This window comes from Eucyclogobius newberryi, unplaced genomic scaffold (assembly GCF_026437365.1).
Source record: "Eucyclogobius newberryi isolate DKJ021-1_F unplaced genomic scaffold, fEucNew1.0.hap1 SCAF_3, whole genome shotgun sequence".
NCBI classification, from domain to species: domain Eukaryota; kingdom Metazoa; phylum Chordata; class Actinopteri; order Gobiiformes; family Gobiidae; genus Eucyclogobius; species Eucyclogobius newberryi.
Window position 1 is genome coordinate 3,198,611 of NW_027315945.1, and position 19,774 is coordinate 3,218,384.

Here is a 19,774-nt window from a genome sequence, read left to right on the forward strand (position 1 = left end):
TAGTCCTGACTCTGGCACCAGCAGGAGGCCGGTCCATGTTTAGTCCTGACTCTGGCACCAGCAGGAGGCCGGTCCATGTTTAGTCCTGACTCTGGCACCAGCAGGAGGCCGGTCCATGTTTAGTCCTGACTCTGGCACCAGCAGGAGGCCGGTCCATGTTTAGTCCTGACTCTGGCACCAGCAGGAGGCCGGTCCATGTTTAGTCCTGACTCTGGCACCAGCAGGAGGCCGGCCCCTGAGGTCCTCAGAGTCCGAGATGGTTCATATGGCACTAACATGTCTGAGATGTACTTTGGTGCTAGGCCATGGAGAGACTTGTACACAAGCAGAGCTGCTTTAAAGTCTCTTCTCTGAGCCACAGGGGGCAGTGCAGAGACCTGAGAACAGGACTAATGTGATGGTACTTCCTGGTTCTAGTCAGGACTAATGTGATGGTACTTCCTGGTTCTAGTCAGGACTAATGTGATGGTACTTCCTGGTTCTAGTCAGGACTAATGTGATGGTACGTCCTGGTTCTAGTCAGGACTAATGTGATCATACTTCCTGGTTCTAGTCAGGACCCGAGCAGCAGCGTTCTGGATGAACTGCAGCTGTTTTACAGCTCGTTTGGAGAGACCAGTGAGCGGCCGTTACAGTCTAATCTACTGGAGACAAACACATGGATAAAAAGTCTCTCTAAATCTGGTTTTGACACTATATTTTTGATTTTGGCAATGTTTTTTAGATGGTAAAAAGCTGCTGATGTTATTGATGTGATGTGGCCGTTAAAGTTCAAGTCTGAGTCCATAATTACGCCTACATTATTTACCTTGTTTACATATTTTAGAGTGAGACTCTGGAGGTGACACTAACACTTTCTCTTTGTTTCTGTGACAAAGACGATAATTTCAGTCTTCCACACACTGATCTGTTGCACCAGCAGGAGGCCCTCTGGCACCTGCAGGAGGCCCTCTGGCACCAGCAGGAGGCCCTCTGGCAACAGCAGGAGGCCCTCTGGCACCAGCAGGAGGCCGGTCCACACACTGATCTGTTGGATGCAGTGACAGAGTGAATCCACTGGTCCATATTCACCTGAAACATAGATCTGACTCGTCTGCATCATTGTGATAGGACACACCACTGTTTCGCATTAGCTGTCCCAATGGCAGCATGTACAGATTGAACAGAAGGGGTCCAAGGATTGACCCCTGGGGCACCCCACAGGTCAATGTCATGCTCTCAGAGACACAGTCACCAATCTCAACAAAGTATTTCCTGTTATCGAGGTAGGACTTCATCCAATTTAAGGCCGTACCAGTGATGCCCTCCCAGTCCTCTGACCTCTGTAGAAGGATCCCATGATTGACAGTGTTGAATGCACTTTTCTTCTTGTTCATTCCTTGCTCCTTTTACAAGTTTCACGTATGTAAGTTTTGTCTTTAGAGGTGCGACGTTTCACCTCCTCTCATCCAGCGCCCTTCATTTATTCAGTACACCTCTCTCTCACATTTATGAGCTGAAACAATGCCTCTTGGAGTGAAAGCATCGACTGTATCTGCGGGGCTCGGGTGAGATCTTTAAGATATCCGCCTCTATCACGTGTTCACCCAGGGAAGCTCAGCATTTCTGCGTGGAACTCCATATATTAAGACCGTGGGCCATAATTTCTTAAAAGTGCAGAAAGTCAGAATAAGACAAAATCCACCAATGGAAAACAGGCCATCTGTGCGGCGAGGCCTCCAAACATGTCATTGCGTGGTTGGTTGCTAGGTTTAAGTAATTCAATAAAGTCATGACCATTATAACTTTTTTTAATCAAGACTTCTGAACCTTCAAGGGGAATAATATATCAATTATATAAATGCATTGCTAATATGGAGAGGTTATCTACTAAATATATTAGAAACAAATGAGAAAGAGAAGGTTGTTTTGACAGATGAAGAGATGGAAAGTGTGCACATCCAGGAGGAGGAGCTCAAAATCACATGTTTGGAGGGAATTTTGCTGGAAAAATCTACCATGTTTCTTCATAACTCCATGTCGAATGCTCATTATTCACAAGGAAATGAGGCCACCAGGAGGCAAAGCACAATCACGTGTTCTGGGACTGTAACTAAAAAATATTGGGCTGAAGTTCACAAAGCTCTGCACTTTAGAACTATGAACTCCTGCCATGGACACAATAAATATGACTTAAGTTGGAAATGGACTTTTATTTTAATTAAAATGTGCTGTGAATTTGTTTATATTGATGTTAAGTTGTTTGAATTTTTAAAAACTCAAAAATAAAAATGTAAAATAGTTCCTCTCACGGCCCACTTTAGAACGCTTAAATGGCCCATTGACAGTGGAAAGACTTTTGGACCATCTCTGGATCTTAAGGGTGCTGTGAGGGGTTCTGGGGTGTTCTATGGGTGCTCTGTACCTGGCAGACAGCGCAGACCCACCAGGTCTCTGCTCCTGGCACTGTCTCCACTTTGGCTCAACATTCTCTCCTGAAAAACAACAGAAGGAAAATCAGGAGGAAGTTCCGAACTAAAAAACATTGAAGCTTCAGAAGAACATGACAGTGACATCAGACTGATGGTTTAACCCACAGAGGGAACATACAATTTACATGAAAGCATCCAAACAGTCATATACGTTTAGGTTTAGCCTGGTTTAGTCCTAGCTAGGCTTTAGTCATGGTTCAGTTCTGGTTTCATTGGCCCTATATCTATATACAGTGAGGAGAGTAAATATTGAACACTCTGCGACTGCAAGTTCTCCCACTTGGCTAAAACCTACAACTAAATGATTTGAAAATCATACAATGTGATTCCGGATTCAGACACACGACCGAACTACTGCCACATCTCAGACAAACTACTGCCACATCTCAGACAAACTACTGCCACATCTCAGACAAACTACTGCCACATCTCAGACAAACTACTGCCACATCTCAGACACACAAACTACTTCCAAAATTACAATTAGCAACTGAAGAGTTATTTTAAAATGTGTCAATCCTGGAGCACCGTCCTAGTTCATGCAGAAGGAAACTCCAAACAGAATTCAACAGTCACATTATAAATTGCACAGATAATTTAAATGCTTGTCAGAAAAAAAATATTGTTTTCATATTGTGCAGCGCGGATTCTCACACACAGTTCTAACGTAAGCACAGAGAGCCAGTGAGTCACAGAGTCTGTACTCGGGCCTTTTCCGCTCGCTCAGCACAACAGGAGAACAGTGTTGTCATAGCATTAAGGTCGGGTTTTCTTTATTTTGAAATCCAGCTTGGTCGAGTTACAGGAAACACACCATTAGTTGGATGGCGACATTAAAAAGAGTCTCCAGTGCAATGTTCATTTATGTCCAATATTTTCAAAAAAACAATGTGATAGTGATGGATGCGGGGACACTTTTTTCATCAAATTAAATTATTGTATGCCTTTTAATAAATTCAGCACTTTTTGAAGACAATTCAAAGTGTCAATGCTCTCGTCTTACATCACATACATTACATTTACATCATGTGTGCTTTTATAAAATTGTTTTATTTTGTTTGACTTGTTTTGTTCCTGTTACAGTTGGTTTCATGTGTTCAACAGAGCCTCATGTAAAAGGAGCTGAGCTTTTCCCTGTATAAACAGTTAAAATAAAACTTGTACTACATGAAATATAAATAACATTTTCATGTTTGCTAAATGTTAAGAGAAGAAATGTTTTCGGACATGAAAAATCCTAAAACCATCCTAAAAGTGCGTGGTTGATAGATTTACTGCTGTTTTAACCATGTTCAGGTCCAATATACTTTCCACTGAGTGAGTCTGATTTTATGTAGCGGAATATGAAAATGGTTCAGTATTATTAACCAGCAGGGTTATTTAATCTAAGATAGATATGAGAGTGATGCTGCTTAATCTGCTGTACAAAAACTCAGAAATCATTGTTGATTTGAGTCAAATCAACAAAATGCTTCTTTGTCACTTTGTTCATTTGTAGTTGGAGTCTTCACTTCTCACAGCTGTGGGTTTGACCTTCACATCCACTGCTGAAGGACGAGTCCACAGTCTTTATGGACATGAAACATAACAGTCCATTCTAGGTTAGATCTGTTATAGAAGACCATAGATATATATGTATGTGTTGCACTAAATGAGGCTGATATGAGATGTATTCTGTCCAGTGTGAATGACAGAAACACGCTCCAGAGTCCAGTGAGGAGGCTCCTCTGCTCCGTCTGTGAAGAGTGCGACCACCATTAGTGTTTCTACTGAGACCGAGATGAGACATTTTAGACTAAACTTAATCTAAAGTTGTGAAATATCTAGTTTGTTCCTGGTCGTCTGTTCTGATCGTAGTGGTTTCTTTCTGAAGAATATATCCCAAATGTATCACAATGTTCAAGTATAATACATTTTTATTTCAGATTGTGCAGATTAAGTTATTCAGGGATTTTCTTTACAAAATGCTTCACTTCTGAAAACATGTTTGAATATCCATGGATATGTGTATCCATTATAACATTTTGTTTGTGGCCATGTTTAATAAAGCATTCTTGTACTTTGTGGTTCATCGTACAACTGCTGTGAAAAATATGATGCTATTTCTAGCCATTGAGCTAAGTTTTATATATAATACATGTTTATTTAGATTTGGACACTGACAAATATAACATCATATAATGATTATGATTATGGAAAAATTGATATATTATCGCAGGGTCAGGACAAAAGCGTAATGGACAGATCTCTGACTTCATCTCAAATACTTTTGTCCAAAAGATGTTTGGGCAGCTCCAGAAAATATGGACAAATGAGACTTGGTCCTGGCCACAACGGTTAAACATGTTAGACAGGTGCAGCCTGTGTAGAACCTTGAATATTGTAGTCCACGGCGGGTGCAAATTGAAGAAGAATGGACGTTGTCCTCTACTTTAGTCCATTGAATAGCTGAACTATGAATTCCAATGTCCTGCTCCCTGCTCCTTCACGTTGTCCAGTGAAGGCATATTTTCAAGTTCAACAGGCAATTATAGATTTTTGAAACTGAGCCTTTCTTCAGTGTATCTATCAAAAACATAGCATTCGATTCGTATTCAGGGGCTGGAATGGAAAGGATGGAAACATCGTCTTAACAAAGCAAATCTGTAAATATACATTTTTTAACTGGTCCACAATCTATGAATTAGTTGTAAAGGAATCCATCCATTTTCTACCGCTTGTTCCCTTTCGGGGTCGCGGGCGACTGGAGCCTATCCCAGTGACTTCGGGCCTTAGGCGGGGTACACCCTGGACAGTGGCCAACTTGTCGCAGCTACGCAACACAGTTGTAAAGGAATATCTTATCTTATCTTAAGCTTTCCACTCAACTTCATCCTCAACGTCCTGTAGTGAGCATTTTATCGTCCAAAAGGTCTAACATCAGATGGACACAGCTCTTTGATGGTGGTGATGCTTCAGACAGCGTGGGGCCTCCCTGCTGCACACCCCTGTAAACTGCTCCTCTGGTGGGTGGGGCTCAGAATGGCTTTACGAGGCGGCTCCACCAGGACCACAATGCTTCTTACATTCCTCTCTTACTCTGTTCTTCACCCAAACACCACATGTGAGAACCTTCTCCTCAACCCTCCAAACCACTGCAGACAGAAAACCACACCATGGCATGTAGACCAGCTCCATCGCTCTCATACTCACCAGCAATAGGACCTTCTATAGGACCTTCTATAGGACCCTCAAGTGCAATGCCACGGCTCCAACACAGACTCTGAACCTCCAGATGAAATACATTTAAGACATTAGGGCTTACGCAGCTCAGAGTAGATACAAAATTCTGCATTGTCGAACTAGATCTGCAGATTGAGAATGACTTATGGATTTTTCTTTGTCTCACTCCTGAGGACCTGTGGACCCAGATGTCCCTCTCCTGGTGAAGTGGTCCCTGCCCCGTGTGGACGGTCCCTCATCTGCCTGAAGAGTGGCTCCAGCTCCAGTCTCTCTCACGTCTGTGAGAGTCAGATCTCTCCTTCACTCTGGAACTCCTCCAGGTTTATACGCTTTTTCCCAAGGAGGTTTTTTTGTAGTTTTTCCTGACCAAGAAGGAGAGTCTAAGGACTAAGGACAAAGGACTCGGACATCGTCCATCGCCACCACAGACATTGTTGATTCATTTTTCACTGTGGCCCTCAGAGGCAACTGTTGTTGTGATTTTGGGCGTTACATAAATACATTTAATTGAATGAAAGTCGAAAATGTCTTGCAGTGTCCAGATGACTACAACTAAATCTTTTTCTACAATGAGGGATTACACCGACATTAGAAGACACTAAATAATATCAGTGAGTGTACATCATTTTGATTGATAATCTATAATAAAAATAATTTGATACGACTTGGAGATGGTGGCTGCTTAGTCTGGACATGTCTGTCTGGACATGTCTGTCTGGCTGCTGTCGTATCAATCGTAATAATCCATCTTTGTTACGAGTCCACCTGGGGCGACGCCTACGAGCAGACATGAGCCTGGACACATCTAGGGGGGCGTTCACACCGTCGCGTCCAAAGTGTCCAGTTTACATTCAAAGTCTATGTGGACACACGTCTTGAGCGTCTTGCGTTTTTGCGGCGCAAGTCCTGCGTCCAGAGCGTCCGACGCCGTCCACGGCGCAGCAGCCAATCAGAGACTCCGCTCCAGTGACGTGGTACGCACGAGCCAGAAGAAGATCGAAAACAAACCCGGCAACGATTAAAATAAATCCTCAAGACGCAGCTCTTGGAGCAAATAATGATATTGACTATCGGAGGGTCCCAGACGGGCCCCGGGGCCCATCGCCTCCGTTTTTGGACTTTGTAAAGTTAATACACCAAAGCCACTTTCTCCACCTGTTCTGCCATTGCACAGCTACAGAACAACCCCTCCACTGAGCATGTGCTGGACGCCTCGGACGTACGTCTGCTGTGAGTGTATTTGTTGGACACGCGCCCGAGGCGTCTCCTTCAAATGTAGAGGCGTCCAACTTCTACGTCTGCAAGACGTACAAGATGCTGCTGTTTTTCCTGTTTTCATCAAATAAAGACCTTGAGAACGATCCTCGCCTCTCGCAGTCTGTTATGGACTAAACTGTGTTTGACCAGAGTAACAAAAACAGATTTACACGAATGACGATGGACTGGTCTCAATCCTGGTTCTGTTGGACCTCAGCGCAGCGTTTGACACCATCGACCACAACATTCTACTGCAGAGGTTAGAATGTGATGTAGGTGTCAGAGGCCCCGCCCTCAGAGGCCCCGCCCTCAGCTGCTTTAAATCCTATTTATCTGATATGTACCAATGTAAACCAGAGCTCCTCACCTTGTTCTAAAGTAACCTATGGTGTGCCTCAGGGGTCAGTACTCGGTCCAGTTCTGTTTCCTCTTTACATGCTGCCGTTAGGTCACATGATTAGGTCACATGGCATTAACTTCCACTGCTCTGCAGACGACACTCAGCTGTATTTATCAATGAAACCTGATCAGAGCGATCAAGTACAGACTTAGTACTTGTGTGAAGGAGATAAAAACCTGGAGGACACTTAACTACCTGCTTCTTAACCCTGAAAAAACCGAGGTCATTGTGCTGGAGGTCATTGTGCTGGAGGTCATTGTGCTGGAGGTCATTGTGCTGGAGGTCATTGTGCTGGTCCTAAGCATCTACAAGACACTTTCTCTGAGCAGATAGTCACACTGGACAATGTTAGTGTAGCCTCCAGTTTTACTGTAAGAAACCTCAGAGTCTTATTTGACCAGGAGTTCTCATTTAAAGCTCATATAAATCAAACCTGTAAAAAAGACTATTTCCATTTGCGCAACAAGAGACAAAATCAGAAGAATCCTGCCTAAAAGTGAAGCTGAAAAACTTATCCATGCATTTGTAACGACTAGATTAGACTACTGTAACTCCTGCTCACAGCAGGTCCTAAAAGCTCCATAAAAAGCTTTCAACTGGTTCAAAATGCAGCAGCAAGATTACTAACAGGAACTAAAAGAAGAGACCACATTACGCCGGTGCTGAAGTCTCTTCACTGGCTCCTGTCTAGTTTAGAATCAAATTTAAAATTCTACTCTTGACCTACAAAGCCATAAATGACATGGCCCCATCCTACCTCAAAGATGCTATAGAACCATATCATCCAAACAGAGCTCTTCGCTCTCAGAATGCCGGCCTTCTGGTGGTGCCAAGAGTCTCTAAAAGTACTGTAGGAGGTAGAGCGTTTAGCTACCAAGCTCCTGTGTTATGGAATCAGCTCCCGACCCATGTTAAATATGCTGACACAGTCTCTTCATTTAAGTCCAGGCTTAAAACGTTCCTCTTCGAAATCGCTTATGGTCAGAGTAGTTAGGAACAGAAACATAAACCCACAGCTTCAGCTACGCTGCCCTAGGAGTAACTATGCTGGGGGAAGTATGACAGCTTGAGCACTATCCTCTTCTTCTGACTTATTCTATCAAACAATATGTATTTTTTAATTCCACTTGCAAACTGTTCACCGCCTTCTTTTTTGTCTCACTCCTGAGGACCTGTGGACCCAGATGTCCCTCTCCTGGTGAAGTGGTCCCTGCCCCGTGTGGACGGTCCCTCATCTGCCTGAAGAGTGGCTCCAGCTCCAGTCTCTCTCACGTCTGTGAGAGTCAGATCTCTCCTTCACTCTGGAACTCCTCCAGGTTTATACTTTTTCCCAAGGAGGTTTTTTTGTAGTTTTTCCTGGCTGAGAAGGAGAGTCTAAGGACAGAGGACTCTGGGACATCGTCCTTCACCACCACAGACATTGTTGATTCGGCCCTCAGAGGCGACTGTTGTTGTGATTTTGGGCCTTACAAAAATAAATTGAATTGAATTGATTGATGTCAACATGGTTAATACAATTACATCTGGAAATTTACAAACAGCCTCTTTTAATGTAAATTTGCATATTGAGTCCAATTAAGCGGTCCAAGATACAAAGATACATTTATAAAACATTTACATGACTTAGAACATCAAACATTTACTAAATCTGGTTATAACAGACTTTGCTTTTCCTCATACAGGGGAAAACATGAGGGGCGTGGCCATATTGAGCTGAAGCAGAAGAGCCTTTGAACTGAGTTTTGAACACAAAGATAAAAGGAACTATTAATGGAAGTGTGTTTACTTTAATAAATGTATTTGCTCCACCAGGAAGTGACCTCACCTTCTTTACTGAAGTTGTGGAACTGACTACAAACCACTCTGAGAGAACCCTTGTCTGTGGAAACTGGAACTTACATGTTCAGCCCACATGTCTCAAGCTCACAAAGTACTGGTGAATCTATAAATATCACATTTGGTAAATGATGACATAATATGAGGTTGATCTTGTGGGTGTGTCCCTCATTCGTCCTGGAGTCTTCCATTGTAGAAAATAAATGCAGTTGAATCATCTGGACTCTTTTCCAAAAACAGTCCAGATGACTACAACTGAATCAATCAATATGATGAGGTAGATCGATATCGGGAGAGAGATTAATCATAAGATCTGTACTAGAAAAGACTACTTTTGTATTTACAACAAAGATAGGTCCAAACTTACAGAGGCAGACATAAGTACAATAGCTCTGTGGATCATGCTCCTGTTACATCTCTGTAGATCTGGAACAGAAACAATAGAGCTCACTTTGGAGATTGAATGCTCGTCTACTCAATTTATAATAACGATGACAAAGGACACTAAGATGTACGAGAGGAAAACAGACAATGTGAAGTTTCTCCACCCATTCTCTGGGATGTAGCTAAGGCAGTTTTGAGGGGCAGAGTAATTGCTGTCGCCTCGGCCAAAAAGAAACAAAGTCAGAAAAAGTTGATTAAAAACAATTTACTGAACAAACTAAAGCTGTTGAAGCTAAACATGCCGAAAACAAGGATCCTCAAAGCTACAGGTAATTAAAAAGACAAGGGGTGAGACACTGGCACACACACACTGGCACACACACACTGGCACACACACACTGGCACACACACACTGGCACACACACACTGGCACACACACACTGGTACACACACACTGGCACATCACACTGGCACATCACACTGGCACACACACTGGCACACACACATCACACATCACACTGGCACACACACTGGCACATCACACTGGCACATCACACTGGCACACACACTGGCACACACACATCACACATCACACTGGCACACACACTACCTTCACAGGATCACAGGTTCATTGTGTCTTGCTCAAAGACACAATGGACAGTCTCTGGTCCAGATGAAGAGGAAAGACACTAAACACAGGCCTTAAACACGCCACAGCAAACGCTCAGAGGGAAAGAACCAGGAACCAGAACCAGACCGTTACACAGAGAGAGAGAGAGAGGCCCACAAGGAACTATGAGCCGGTTATTCTCCCCAACACATCAGGTCCACAGATGTGTGTGTGTGTGTGTGTGTGTGTGTGTGTGTGTGTGTGTGTGTGTGTGTGTGTGTCTGTGTGTGTGTGTGTGTCTGTGTGTGTGTGTGTCTGTGTGTGTGTCTGTGTGTGTGTGTGTGTGTGTCTGTGTGTGTGTGTCTGTGTGTGTGTCTGTGTGTGTGTGTCTGTGTGTCTGTGTCTGTGTGTGCCCCTGGCCCACAGTGAGGCCCCTGGGCCCTGGCCCACAGTGAGGCCCCTGGCCCACAGCTCACCTTCATGTCCGGCTCCATCTGCCTCACTTTGAAGGTTTTGGCCCCTGTCAGCATGTTGGCGCGGGACCGCAGACACGCGCAGTACGTGAGGAATGTCCCGTGTTGAGTTCGAGGCTGTCTTCCGTCCCCCGCGTCCGACAACGCAATAAAAGCCGTTAGCACCGCGGGTTACGTTAGATGCAGACGCAGAGCAGAGCGTGTGTCCTCCGCAGAGCGTGTGTCCTCCGCAGAGCTCACGTCTCTGTGGGAAACATGTCCTCTCAGGTTCGCTCTTCTCCGTCTGCTTTTGTTTCGCGTTCTCCCCGTTAAACCCGGCGGCAGAGCAGACCGGAGGCTGCACTCTCAGGACCGCCCTGAGAGGACCGCGCTGAGAGAGCAGCGCTAATGAGAGAGCCGCACTCTCAGGACCGCGCTGAGAGAGCCGCACTGAGAGGGCCGCGCTGAGAGGACCGCGCTGAGAGGGCAGCGCTGAGAGAGCTGGCACTTTCAATAAAATGCAAAGTGCATCATTATATTCTACCTGCAGCCTTCTACATTTACCTTTGCTGTACCTGCAGCACTAGGGGGCAGTATAGAGTTGTGTGCCAGAATATTTGCTTGTGCACACAATTTACATTATTGTCTCTGAATGTTGAAATCATCAGAGAGGTCAGAGGTCACTCCTGAAAATGTGACTTTTTCCAAGCTCCGTCCCAGAGGGTCAGCTCTAGATCATATACGGAATCGGGACAGAAGTTATGGCGGGATAAGGCGTTATCACCATTTTGAGACACCTGGAAAACACCTAAAAATTAAACCAACCCGGGGCCCTATGTAAAAAGAGCCCCCCCTAGTGCTATTTCTGTAGTCACATCGTCACACAGATGGAAAAACAAAATGCGAGCCAGGCCCAATCTGAGAAATGTGATTCATATTCCCTGTGAAAAGATAAAGCCCAGTCTCACTGAAACTAGTCTGAAACTTGCTGTGCTAAATGTCAGATCCTTATGTAACAAATCTCTCTTAATTAATAATTTTATTTCTTCTTATAATCTTGATTTTATGTTTTTAACTGAAACATGGCTTGACAAAAACACAGGAAATGTAGTTCTGATAGAATCTCCTCCACCCAACTTTACTCACGAGAAAACAAAAAAGGGGGTGGAGTCTGTGCTGTCTTTAGAGATGAAATAATTATTAGGTTGTCATTTTGGGTGTTTTCATCATTTGAGTATGTATCCTTTAAAATGGAGCTAAAACAATCTCCATCCATTCTCTTCATTGTTTTATACAAGCCTCTCCAGCACTGCCAAAGTTTTATTGATGATTTTACTGAGATGTTTCAGTCGTATGCACAGACTTTGATGGTTTGGTCATTACAGGTGGTTTCAATGTGCATGTTGATAATATTTGTGACAGAAACGCTAAAGAGCTTGATGCTGTCCTTGAAACCTTCAGTCTTACTCAGCATGTGAGAGGCCCCACCCACAGCAGAGTGGCCCCACCCTCAGCAGAGAGGCCACACCCACAGCAGAGTGACCCCACCCACAGCAGAGGGCACACTCTTGATCTCATAATTCATAATCTCATCTCATAATTACTAAGGGGGTAAATATTTCAAATGTCAATGTGACCACATTGACATTTGAAATATTTACCCCCTTAGATGCTGCTCTGTCTGATCATTTCTGTGTCTGCAGCTGTTCAGAGGCTGGTCCTGCAGCTGTTCAGAGGCTGGTCCTGCAGCTGTTCAGAGGCTGGTCCTGCAGTTGTTCAGAGGAGACACATAAGTGATGGCACAGGTGCACTGTTTATGGAAATGATCAACTTTGAAAATGTCTCATGTTCTAATGTAAATGATTTGTTGAACTCTGTTACATCTAGTGTTTTGAATGTTCTAGACACCATCGCCCATACGAAGGCTAAAATGGTTAAAAACAAGCAGAAGTTGCCATGGAGACATGATGATTTGGTCAGGGCACAGAAAAAGGAGTGTCACAGGGCCGAACGGAAATGGTGCAAGTCAAAGCTCCAGGTTCAAAAATAGATTAAAGAGAAGCTGAACATGTACAACCTCATTTTATGTAGAATTAGGGAAAGATATTTCTCTGAAATAATTGGAAGCTTCTCCTTGAACCGACACCTTAACGTGGTGGGGGGGTTTGAGCGCCCGAATGATCCCGGGAGCTATGTTGTCGGGGGCTTCAAGCCCCTGGTAGGGTCTCCCAAGGCAAACAGGTCCTAGGTGACGGGTCAGACAAAGATCGGTTCAGAAGCCTCTTATGATGACAACAAAAACAAGGCCGTTTACGTCGCCCGGATTGGCGTCACCGGGGCCCCATCCTGGAGCCAGGCCTGGGGTGGGTGATCGATGGCGAGCGCCTGGTGGCCGGGTCTAACCCCACGGGGCCCGGCCGGGCACAGCCCGAAAGAACAATGTGGACCCACCACCCGCAGGAGGATCCATAAGGGGCCGGTGCAGAGAGATCTGGGCGGCAGTCGACGGCAGGGGCCTCGGCGACCAGATCTCCAGACACAGAGACTAACTCTGGGGACATGGAACGTCACCTCGCTGGGGGGGAAGAGCCTGAGCTTGTGCGGGAGGTTGAGCGATACCGACTAGATATAGTCGGCCTCACCTCCACACACAGTTTGGGCTCTGGAACCATCTCCTCCAGAGGGGCTGGACGCTCCATTTCTCTGGTGTTGCCCGCGGGGAGAGGCGGGGCTGGTGTGGGCTTGCTTATAGCCCCTCAGCTCAGCCGCCACGTGTTGGAGTTTACCCCAGTGAACGAGAGGGTCGCGTCCCTCCGCCTTCGGGTGGGGGACAGGTCTCTCACTGTTGTGGCGGCCTACGGGCCGTCAGACTGAAGAAGGAGGCCTATCAGGCCACTCTGGCTTGTGGGTCTCCGGAGGTCATCGACAGGTATCGGCAGGCCAAGCGAGCTGCGGCTCGTGCTGTCGCAGAGGCAAAAACCCGGGCCTGGGAGGAGTTCGGGGAGGCCATGGAGGAGGACTATCGGTCGGCACCAAAGAAATTCTGGCAAACACCGTTTACGGGGCGGGTGGAGGCCTGCTGACCTTGACTGGGGATGTTGTCGGACGGTGGAAGGAATACTTTGAGGATCTCCTTAATCCCTCAGTCACGTCTTCCGAAGAGGAAGTAGAGACCGGGGACTCAGAGGCTGGCTCATCCATCACCCAAGCTGAAGTCACTGAGGTTGTTCGCAAACTCCTCGGTGGCAGGGCTCCGGGGGTGGATGAGATCCGCCCTGAGTACCTAAAGTATCTGGATGTTGTAGGACTGGATGTTGTAGGTCTTGGTTGACACGTCTCTGCAACATCGCGTGGCGTTCGGGGACCGTGCCTCTGGACTGGCAGACCGGGGTGGTGGTCCCTCTGTTCAAGAAGGGGGACCGGAGGATGTGTTCCAACTACAGAGGGATCACACTCCTCAGCCTCCCAGGTAAGGTCTATTCCAAGGTTCTGGAGAGGAGAATCCGACCAATAGTTGAACCTCGGATTCAGGAGGAGCAGAGTGGTTTTCGTCCCGGTCGTGGAACACTGGACCAGCTCTATACCCTCCATCGGGTGCTCGAGGGTTCATGGGAGTTTGCCCAACCAGTCCACATGTGCTTTGTGGATCTGGAGAAGGCTTTCGACCGTGTCCATCGGGGTGTCCTTTGGGGGGTGCTCCGGGAGTATGGGGTCAGGGGCCCTTTACGTAGGGCTGTCCGGTCCCTGTATGACCGGAGCAGGAGCTGAGTTCATTGCCGGCAGTAAGTCAGACCTGTTCCCAGTGCATGTTGGACTCCGCCAGGGCTGCCCTTTGTCGCCGGTTCTGTTCATAATTTTTATGGACAGAATTTCTAGGCGCAGTCAGGGGTCGGAGGGTGTCCGGTTTGGGGACCACAGGATTCCATCTCTGCTGTTTGCAGACGATGTTGTCCTGATGGCTCCATCAGACCCGGACCTGCAACATGCACTGGGACGGTTTGCAGCCGAGTGTGAAGCGGCTGGGATGAGAATCAGACCCTCCAAATCCGAGGCCATGGTTCTCGACCGGAAAAAGGTGTCTTGTCCTCTTCAGGTGGGTGGCGTGTTCTTGCCCCAAGTGGAGGAGTTCAAGTATCTCGGGGTCTTGTTCACGAGTGAGGGAAGGATGGAGCGTGAGATCGACAGTTGGATCGGTGCAGCGGCTGCAGTGATGCAGTCGCTGCATCGGACCGTTGTGGTAAAGAGGGAGCTGAGTCCAAAGGCAAAGCTCTCTATTTACCGGTCGGTCTACATTCTGACCTCACCTATGGTCATGAGCTTTGGGTAGTGACCGAAAGAACAAGATCGCAGATACAAGCGGTCGAAATTAGTTTCCTCCGCCGTGTGGCTGGGCGCTCCCTTAGAGATAAGGTGAGGAGCTCGGCCACACGGAGGGAGCTCGGCGTAGAGCCGCTGCTCCTCCACGTCGAGAGTAGCCAGCTGAGGTGGCTCGGGCATCTGTTCCGGATGCCTCCTGGGCGCCTCTGTTTCAGGCATGTCCCACCGGGAAGAGGCCCCGGGGAAGACCCAGGACACGCTGGAGAGACTATGTCTCTCAGCTGGCCTGGGAACACCTCGGGATCCCCCCGGAGGAGTTGGAGGAAGTGTCTGGGGAGTAGGAAGTCTGGGAGTCCCTGCTCAGACTGCTGCCCCTGCGACCCGGCCCCTGAAAAAGCGGCAGAAGATGGATGGATAATTGGATGCTGCAGTAACAACGGGCATGTCCTGTTGCCACAGTAACAGATGAACAAACCCTCCAGCTCAGCTGCCGTTAGAACTCATTTCCACATCAAGTGTAATGAGTTTGCATTATTCTTTAATGACAAAGTTCAGGGCATTAAACATGCTATAAATCCCACAAAGCAAAAAATTACCCTAAAACCACCAAGACACTTAGAGCTGACTCACTTTGCACCTGTAACTGACAAAACTGTCCATGAGATCATCACCAGTCTGAGTTCATCTACATGCTGCCTCGATGTGTGAGCCTCCAGATTTCTAAAGTCTGTGCTGAACAGTTTGTTAGCACCATCACTTACATAGTTAACATGTCACTTCAATCTGGAACATTCCCAATGTCTTTGAGTGGTCATAAAGCCTCTCCTAAAGAAGAGCAGTCTTGATGCTGCAGTCCTGAGTCATTACCGGCCCATCTCTAATCTGACATTTTGGGGCAAAGTCCTTGAAAAGGTCGTTTACAACAGCTCACAGATTTCTTCTTAATAAACAACTCATTTGATGTTTTTCAGTCAGGTTTTAGACCTCATCACACTGAGACTGCTGTTGTCATGGTGACTGAGACTGCTGTTGTCATGGTGACTGAGACTGCTGTTGTCACGGTGACTGAGACTGCTGTTGTCATGGTGACAAATTACATCCTCCTGAACACTGACACGGGCAAAGCCTCAATCTTAATTCTGTTAGATCTGATGCTGCGTTTGACACTGTCGATCATGTGACCCTCTTACAGAGACTAGAGGACTGGATGGGCATCACTGGCCCCGCCCTAAACTGGTTAAGGTCCTATCTGGAAGACAGGAAGTACTTTATTGAAATTGGTAATTGTCTCTCAGGCCACATGACCCTGACCTGTGGAGTACCCCAAGGGTCAGTCCTGGGTCCCCTTCTGTTCAACCTCTACCTGCTGCCGTTGGGTCACATGACACGCAGTGAAAATGTGTCCTATCACAATGATGCAGACGAGTCAGATCTATGTTTCACTGTCGGCAGGTGAATATGGACCAGTGGATTCACTCTGTCACTGCATCCAACAGATCAGTGTGTGGACCGGCCTCCTGCTGGGGCCAGAGGGCCTCCTGCTGGTGCCAGAGGGCCTCCTGCTGGTGCCAGAGGGCCTCCTGCTGGTGCAACAGATCAGTTTGTGGATGCAAAACAACTTTCTCCAGCTGAACTCAGACAAGACTGAAATAATCGTTTTTGGCACAGAAACAAAGAGAAAGTGTTAGCGGTCACCTCCAGAGTCTCGCTCTAAAACCTACAAACCAAATTAGAAATCTGGTGGTAATAATGGACTCAGACTTGAACTTTAACAGCCACATCAAATCAATAACATCAGCAGCTTTTTACTATCTAAACAACATTGCCAAAATCAAAAATATAGTGTCAAAACCAGATTTAGAGAGACTTTTTATCCATGCGTTTGTCTCCAGTAGATTAGACTGTAACGGCTAGAACCAGGAAGTATGATCACATTAGTCCTGTTCTCAGGTCTCTGCACTGCCCCCTGTGGCTCAGAGAAGAGACTTTAAAGCAGCTCTGCTTGTGTACAAGTCTCTCCATGGCCTAGCACCAAAGTACATCTCAGACATGTTAGTGCCATATGAACCATCTCGGACTCTGAGGACCTCAGGGGCCGGCCTCCTGCTGGTGCCAGAGTCAGGACTAAACATGGAGCGGCCTCCTGCTGGTGCCAGAGTCAAGACTAAACATGGACCGGCCTCCTGCTGGTGCCAGAGTCATGACTAAACATGGACCGGCCTCCTGCTGGTGCCAGAGTCAAGACTAAACAGGGACCGGCCTCTTGCTGGTGCCAGAGTCAGGACTAAACATGGACCGGCCTCCTGCTGGTGCCAGAGTCAGGACTAAACATGGACCGGCCTCTTGCTGGTGCCGGAGTATGGACTAAACATGGACCGGCCTCCTGCTGGTGCCAGAGTAAGGACTAAGCATGGACCGGCCTCCTGCTGGTGCCAGAGTCAAGACTAAACAGGGACCGGCCTCCTGCTGGTGCCAGAGTCAGGACTAAACATGGACCGGCCTCCTGCTGGTGCCAGAGTCAGGACTAAACATGGACCGGCCTCCTGCTGGTGCCAGAGTCAGGACTAAACATGGAGCGGCCTCCTGCTGGTGCCAGAGTCAGGACTAAACATGGAACGGCCTCCTGCTGGTGCCAGAGTCGGGACTAAACATGGACCGGCCTCCTGCTGGTGCCAGAGTATGGACCGGCCTCCTGCTGGTGCCAGAGTCAAGACTAAACATGGACCGGCCTCCTGCTTGTGCTAGAGTCAGGACTAAACATGGAACGGCCTCCTGCTGGTGCCAGAGTCAGGACTAAACATGGAGCGGCCTCCTGCTGGTGCCAGAGTCAGGACTAAACATGGAGCGGCCTCCTGCTGGTGCTAGAGTCAGGACTAAACATGGACCGGCCTCCTGCTGGTGCCAGAGTCAGGACTAAACATGGAGCGGCCTCCTGCTGGTGCCAGAGTCAGGACTAAACGTGGACCGGCCTCCTGCTGGTGCCAGAGTATGGACCGGCCTCCTGCTGGTGCCAGAGTCAGGACTAAACATGGACCGGCCTCCTGCTGGTGCCAGAGTCAAGACTAAACAGGGACCGGCCTCCTGCTGGTGCCAGAGTCAGGACTAAACATGGACCGGCCTCCTGCTGGTGCCAGAGTCAGGACTAAACATGGACCGGCCTCCTGCTGGTGCCAGAGTCAAGACTAAACAGGGACCGGCCTCCTGCTGGTGCCAGAGTCAGGACTAAACATGGAGCGGCCTCCTGCTGGTGCCAGAGTCAGGACTAAACATGGACCGGCCTCCTGCTGGTGCCAGAGTCATATCCTGCTTCTGAAGAGTGCACACGCTTTCCTGCTCGCTCCGCTTGCTATCACTGCTTTCATTTATTTTGCTTTTTAATCAGTTTTTGTCTTCCAAACATTTTTGCTTTAGACTTTTTCAGGTAAACCAAGGATTTTAAGAAATTTTTTCCAGTTTTAACGACATATCTGACGCCAGCGACATGTCCGGGAGAAGAAGTGAGAAAGACTGTGAACGCTGTCGGAAATATCAACAAGAAATTAATGAGCTGAAAACACGGATATTTGTTTTGGAATCTGAAAAAGTTCTTCACGATACTATTCCTGTGTCAACCGACGGTAAGAAGAGCACACTTTTTACAAGAAAAACTGCTACTTTCAACCTAAACCGCAGTGACTCTGTGTCGTTTCCAAAACTGTCTAAAAACCAGAAAGACCAGGCTGTTTCTTGGAACAAACTTGGAGCAAAGCCTAAACGATACAAAGCATGGAGGAGCTAAACAGCTGATTGTGCACGTGGGTGCAGTGGACATGCGGCGGGAACAGACTGAAGTTTTGAAAAAAGACTTCTTGAAGTTATTCGACGTGCTTGATAAAATGGAAATCAAAACATTCATAAGTGGACCTCTTCCAAACATCGACAGGAGGATAAACAAGTTTAGCCGGCTTCTTCAGCTGAACACATGGCTGTCCAAAGAGTGTTCCCCGAGAGGACTACACTACATTGAGAACTTCTATCTATTCTGGAAACGAGAGGACCTGTTTAAGAGAAATGGCCCCCACCTATGCAGAGGTGGAGTGAGGGTGCTGACAGAGAACCTGCTCCACGCTCTGAGGCATTGGACTGGGCCTGGACAGGGTCCTGAGCAGATAGTTACAGAAGAGAGGAATGAGAGAAGAATTCCTGCTCCATCAGCCAGAGACCGAGCCAATGTTTCAACATCAAAAGCACCACAACCTCAGCCTCCACCAAAGGATTCATCAGCAGCTGCTCCACCACCACCAGCAAAGGATTCAGCTCCAGCTGCTCCACAATCACCTCCACCGCCTCCAGCAAAGGAACAATCTTCAAAGGCCGGGACTTATTGTCACATTAAAAATCAAACCAACCCTGGGCCCTATGTAAAAAGAGCCCCCCCTAGTGCTATTTCAGTAGTCACATCGTCACACAGATGGAAAAACAAAATGCGAGTCAGGCCCAATCTGAGAAATGTGATTCATATTCCCTGTGAAAAGATAAAGCCCAGTCACTGAAACTAGTCTGAAACTTGCTGTGCTAAATGTCAGATCCTTATGTAACAAATCTCTCTTAATTAATAATTAGGCCCGAGCGCCACAAGCTGGCAAGAGGCCTATTAATCTCGTAAGGCCGTGCAAAGCACGGCTGCGAAAGTGCGCACGTAGTGCGCACGAAATCGAGCGCGAAGCGCTCGCCCACTTCCAAACACTCACTAACGCACTCCTCCACTCATGCACGCCCCGTGCATACTAATTAGTTGTAGGAAAATGGAACATTACCGTTGTAAACGGGCGAAGCCCGTGCAAAA

At 47.2% G+C, this 19,774-nt stretch overlaps 1 protein-coding gene across 1 annotated transcript in view; it reads right to left on the reverse strand.

Annotated features, from left to right (window-relative positions):
- mtmr11 (myotubularin related protein 11) overlaps positions 1–10,780 on the reverse strand; it is a 59,267-nt gene extending 48,487 nt beyond the window's left edge. Inside the window, exons 1-2 of the mRNA XM_072461046.1 lie at positions 10,657–10,780; positions 2,405–2,474 (exon numbers count right to left, since the gene is read on the reverse strand). Coding sequence (XP_072317147.1) covers positions 2,405–2,474; positions 10,657–10,710 — 124 coding nt within the window. The 5' untranslated portion in view covers positions 10,711–10,780. The remainder of the gene's footprint in view (positions 1–2,404; positions 2,475–10,656) is intronic.
- Between the last annotated feature and the right edge of the window lie 8,994 nt (positions 10,781–19,774).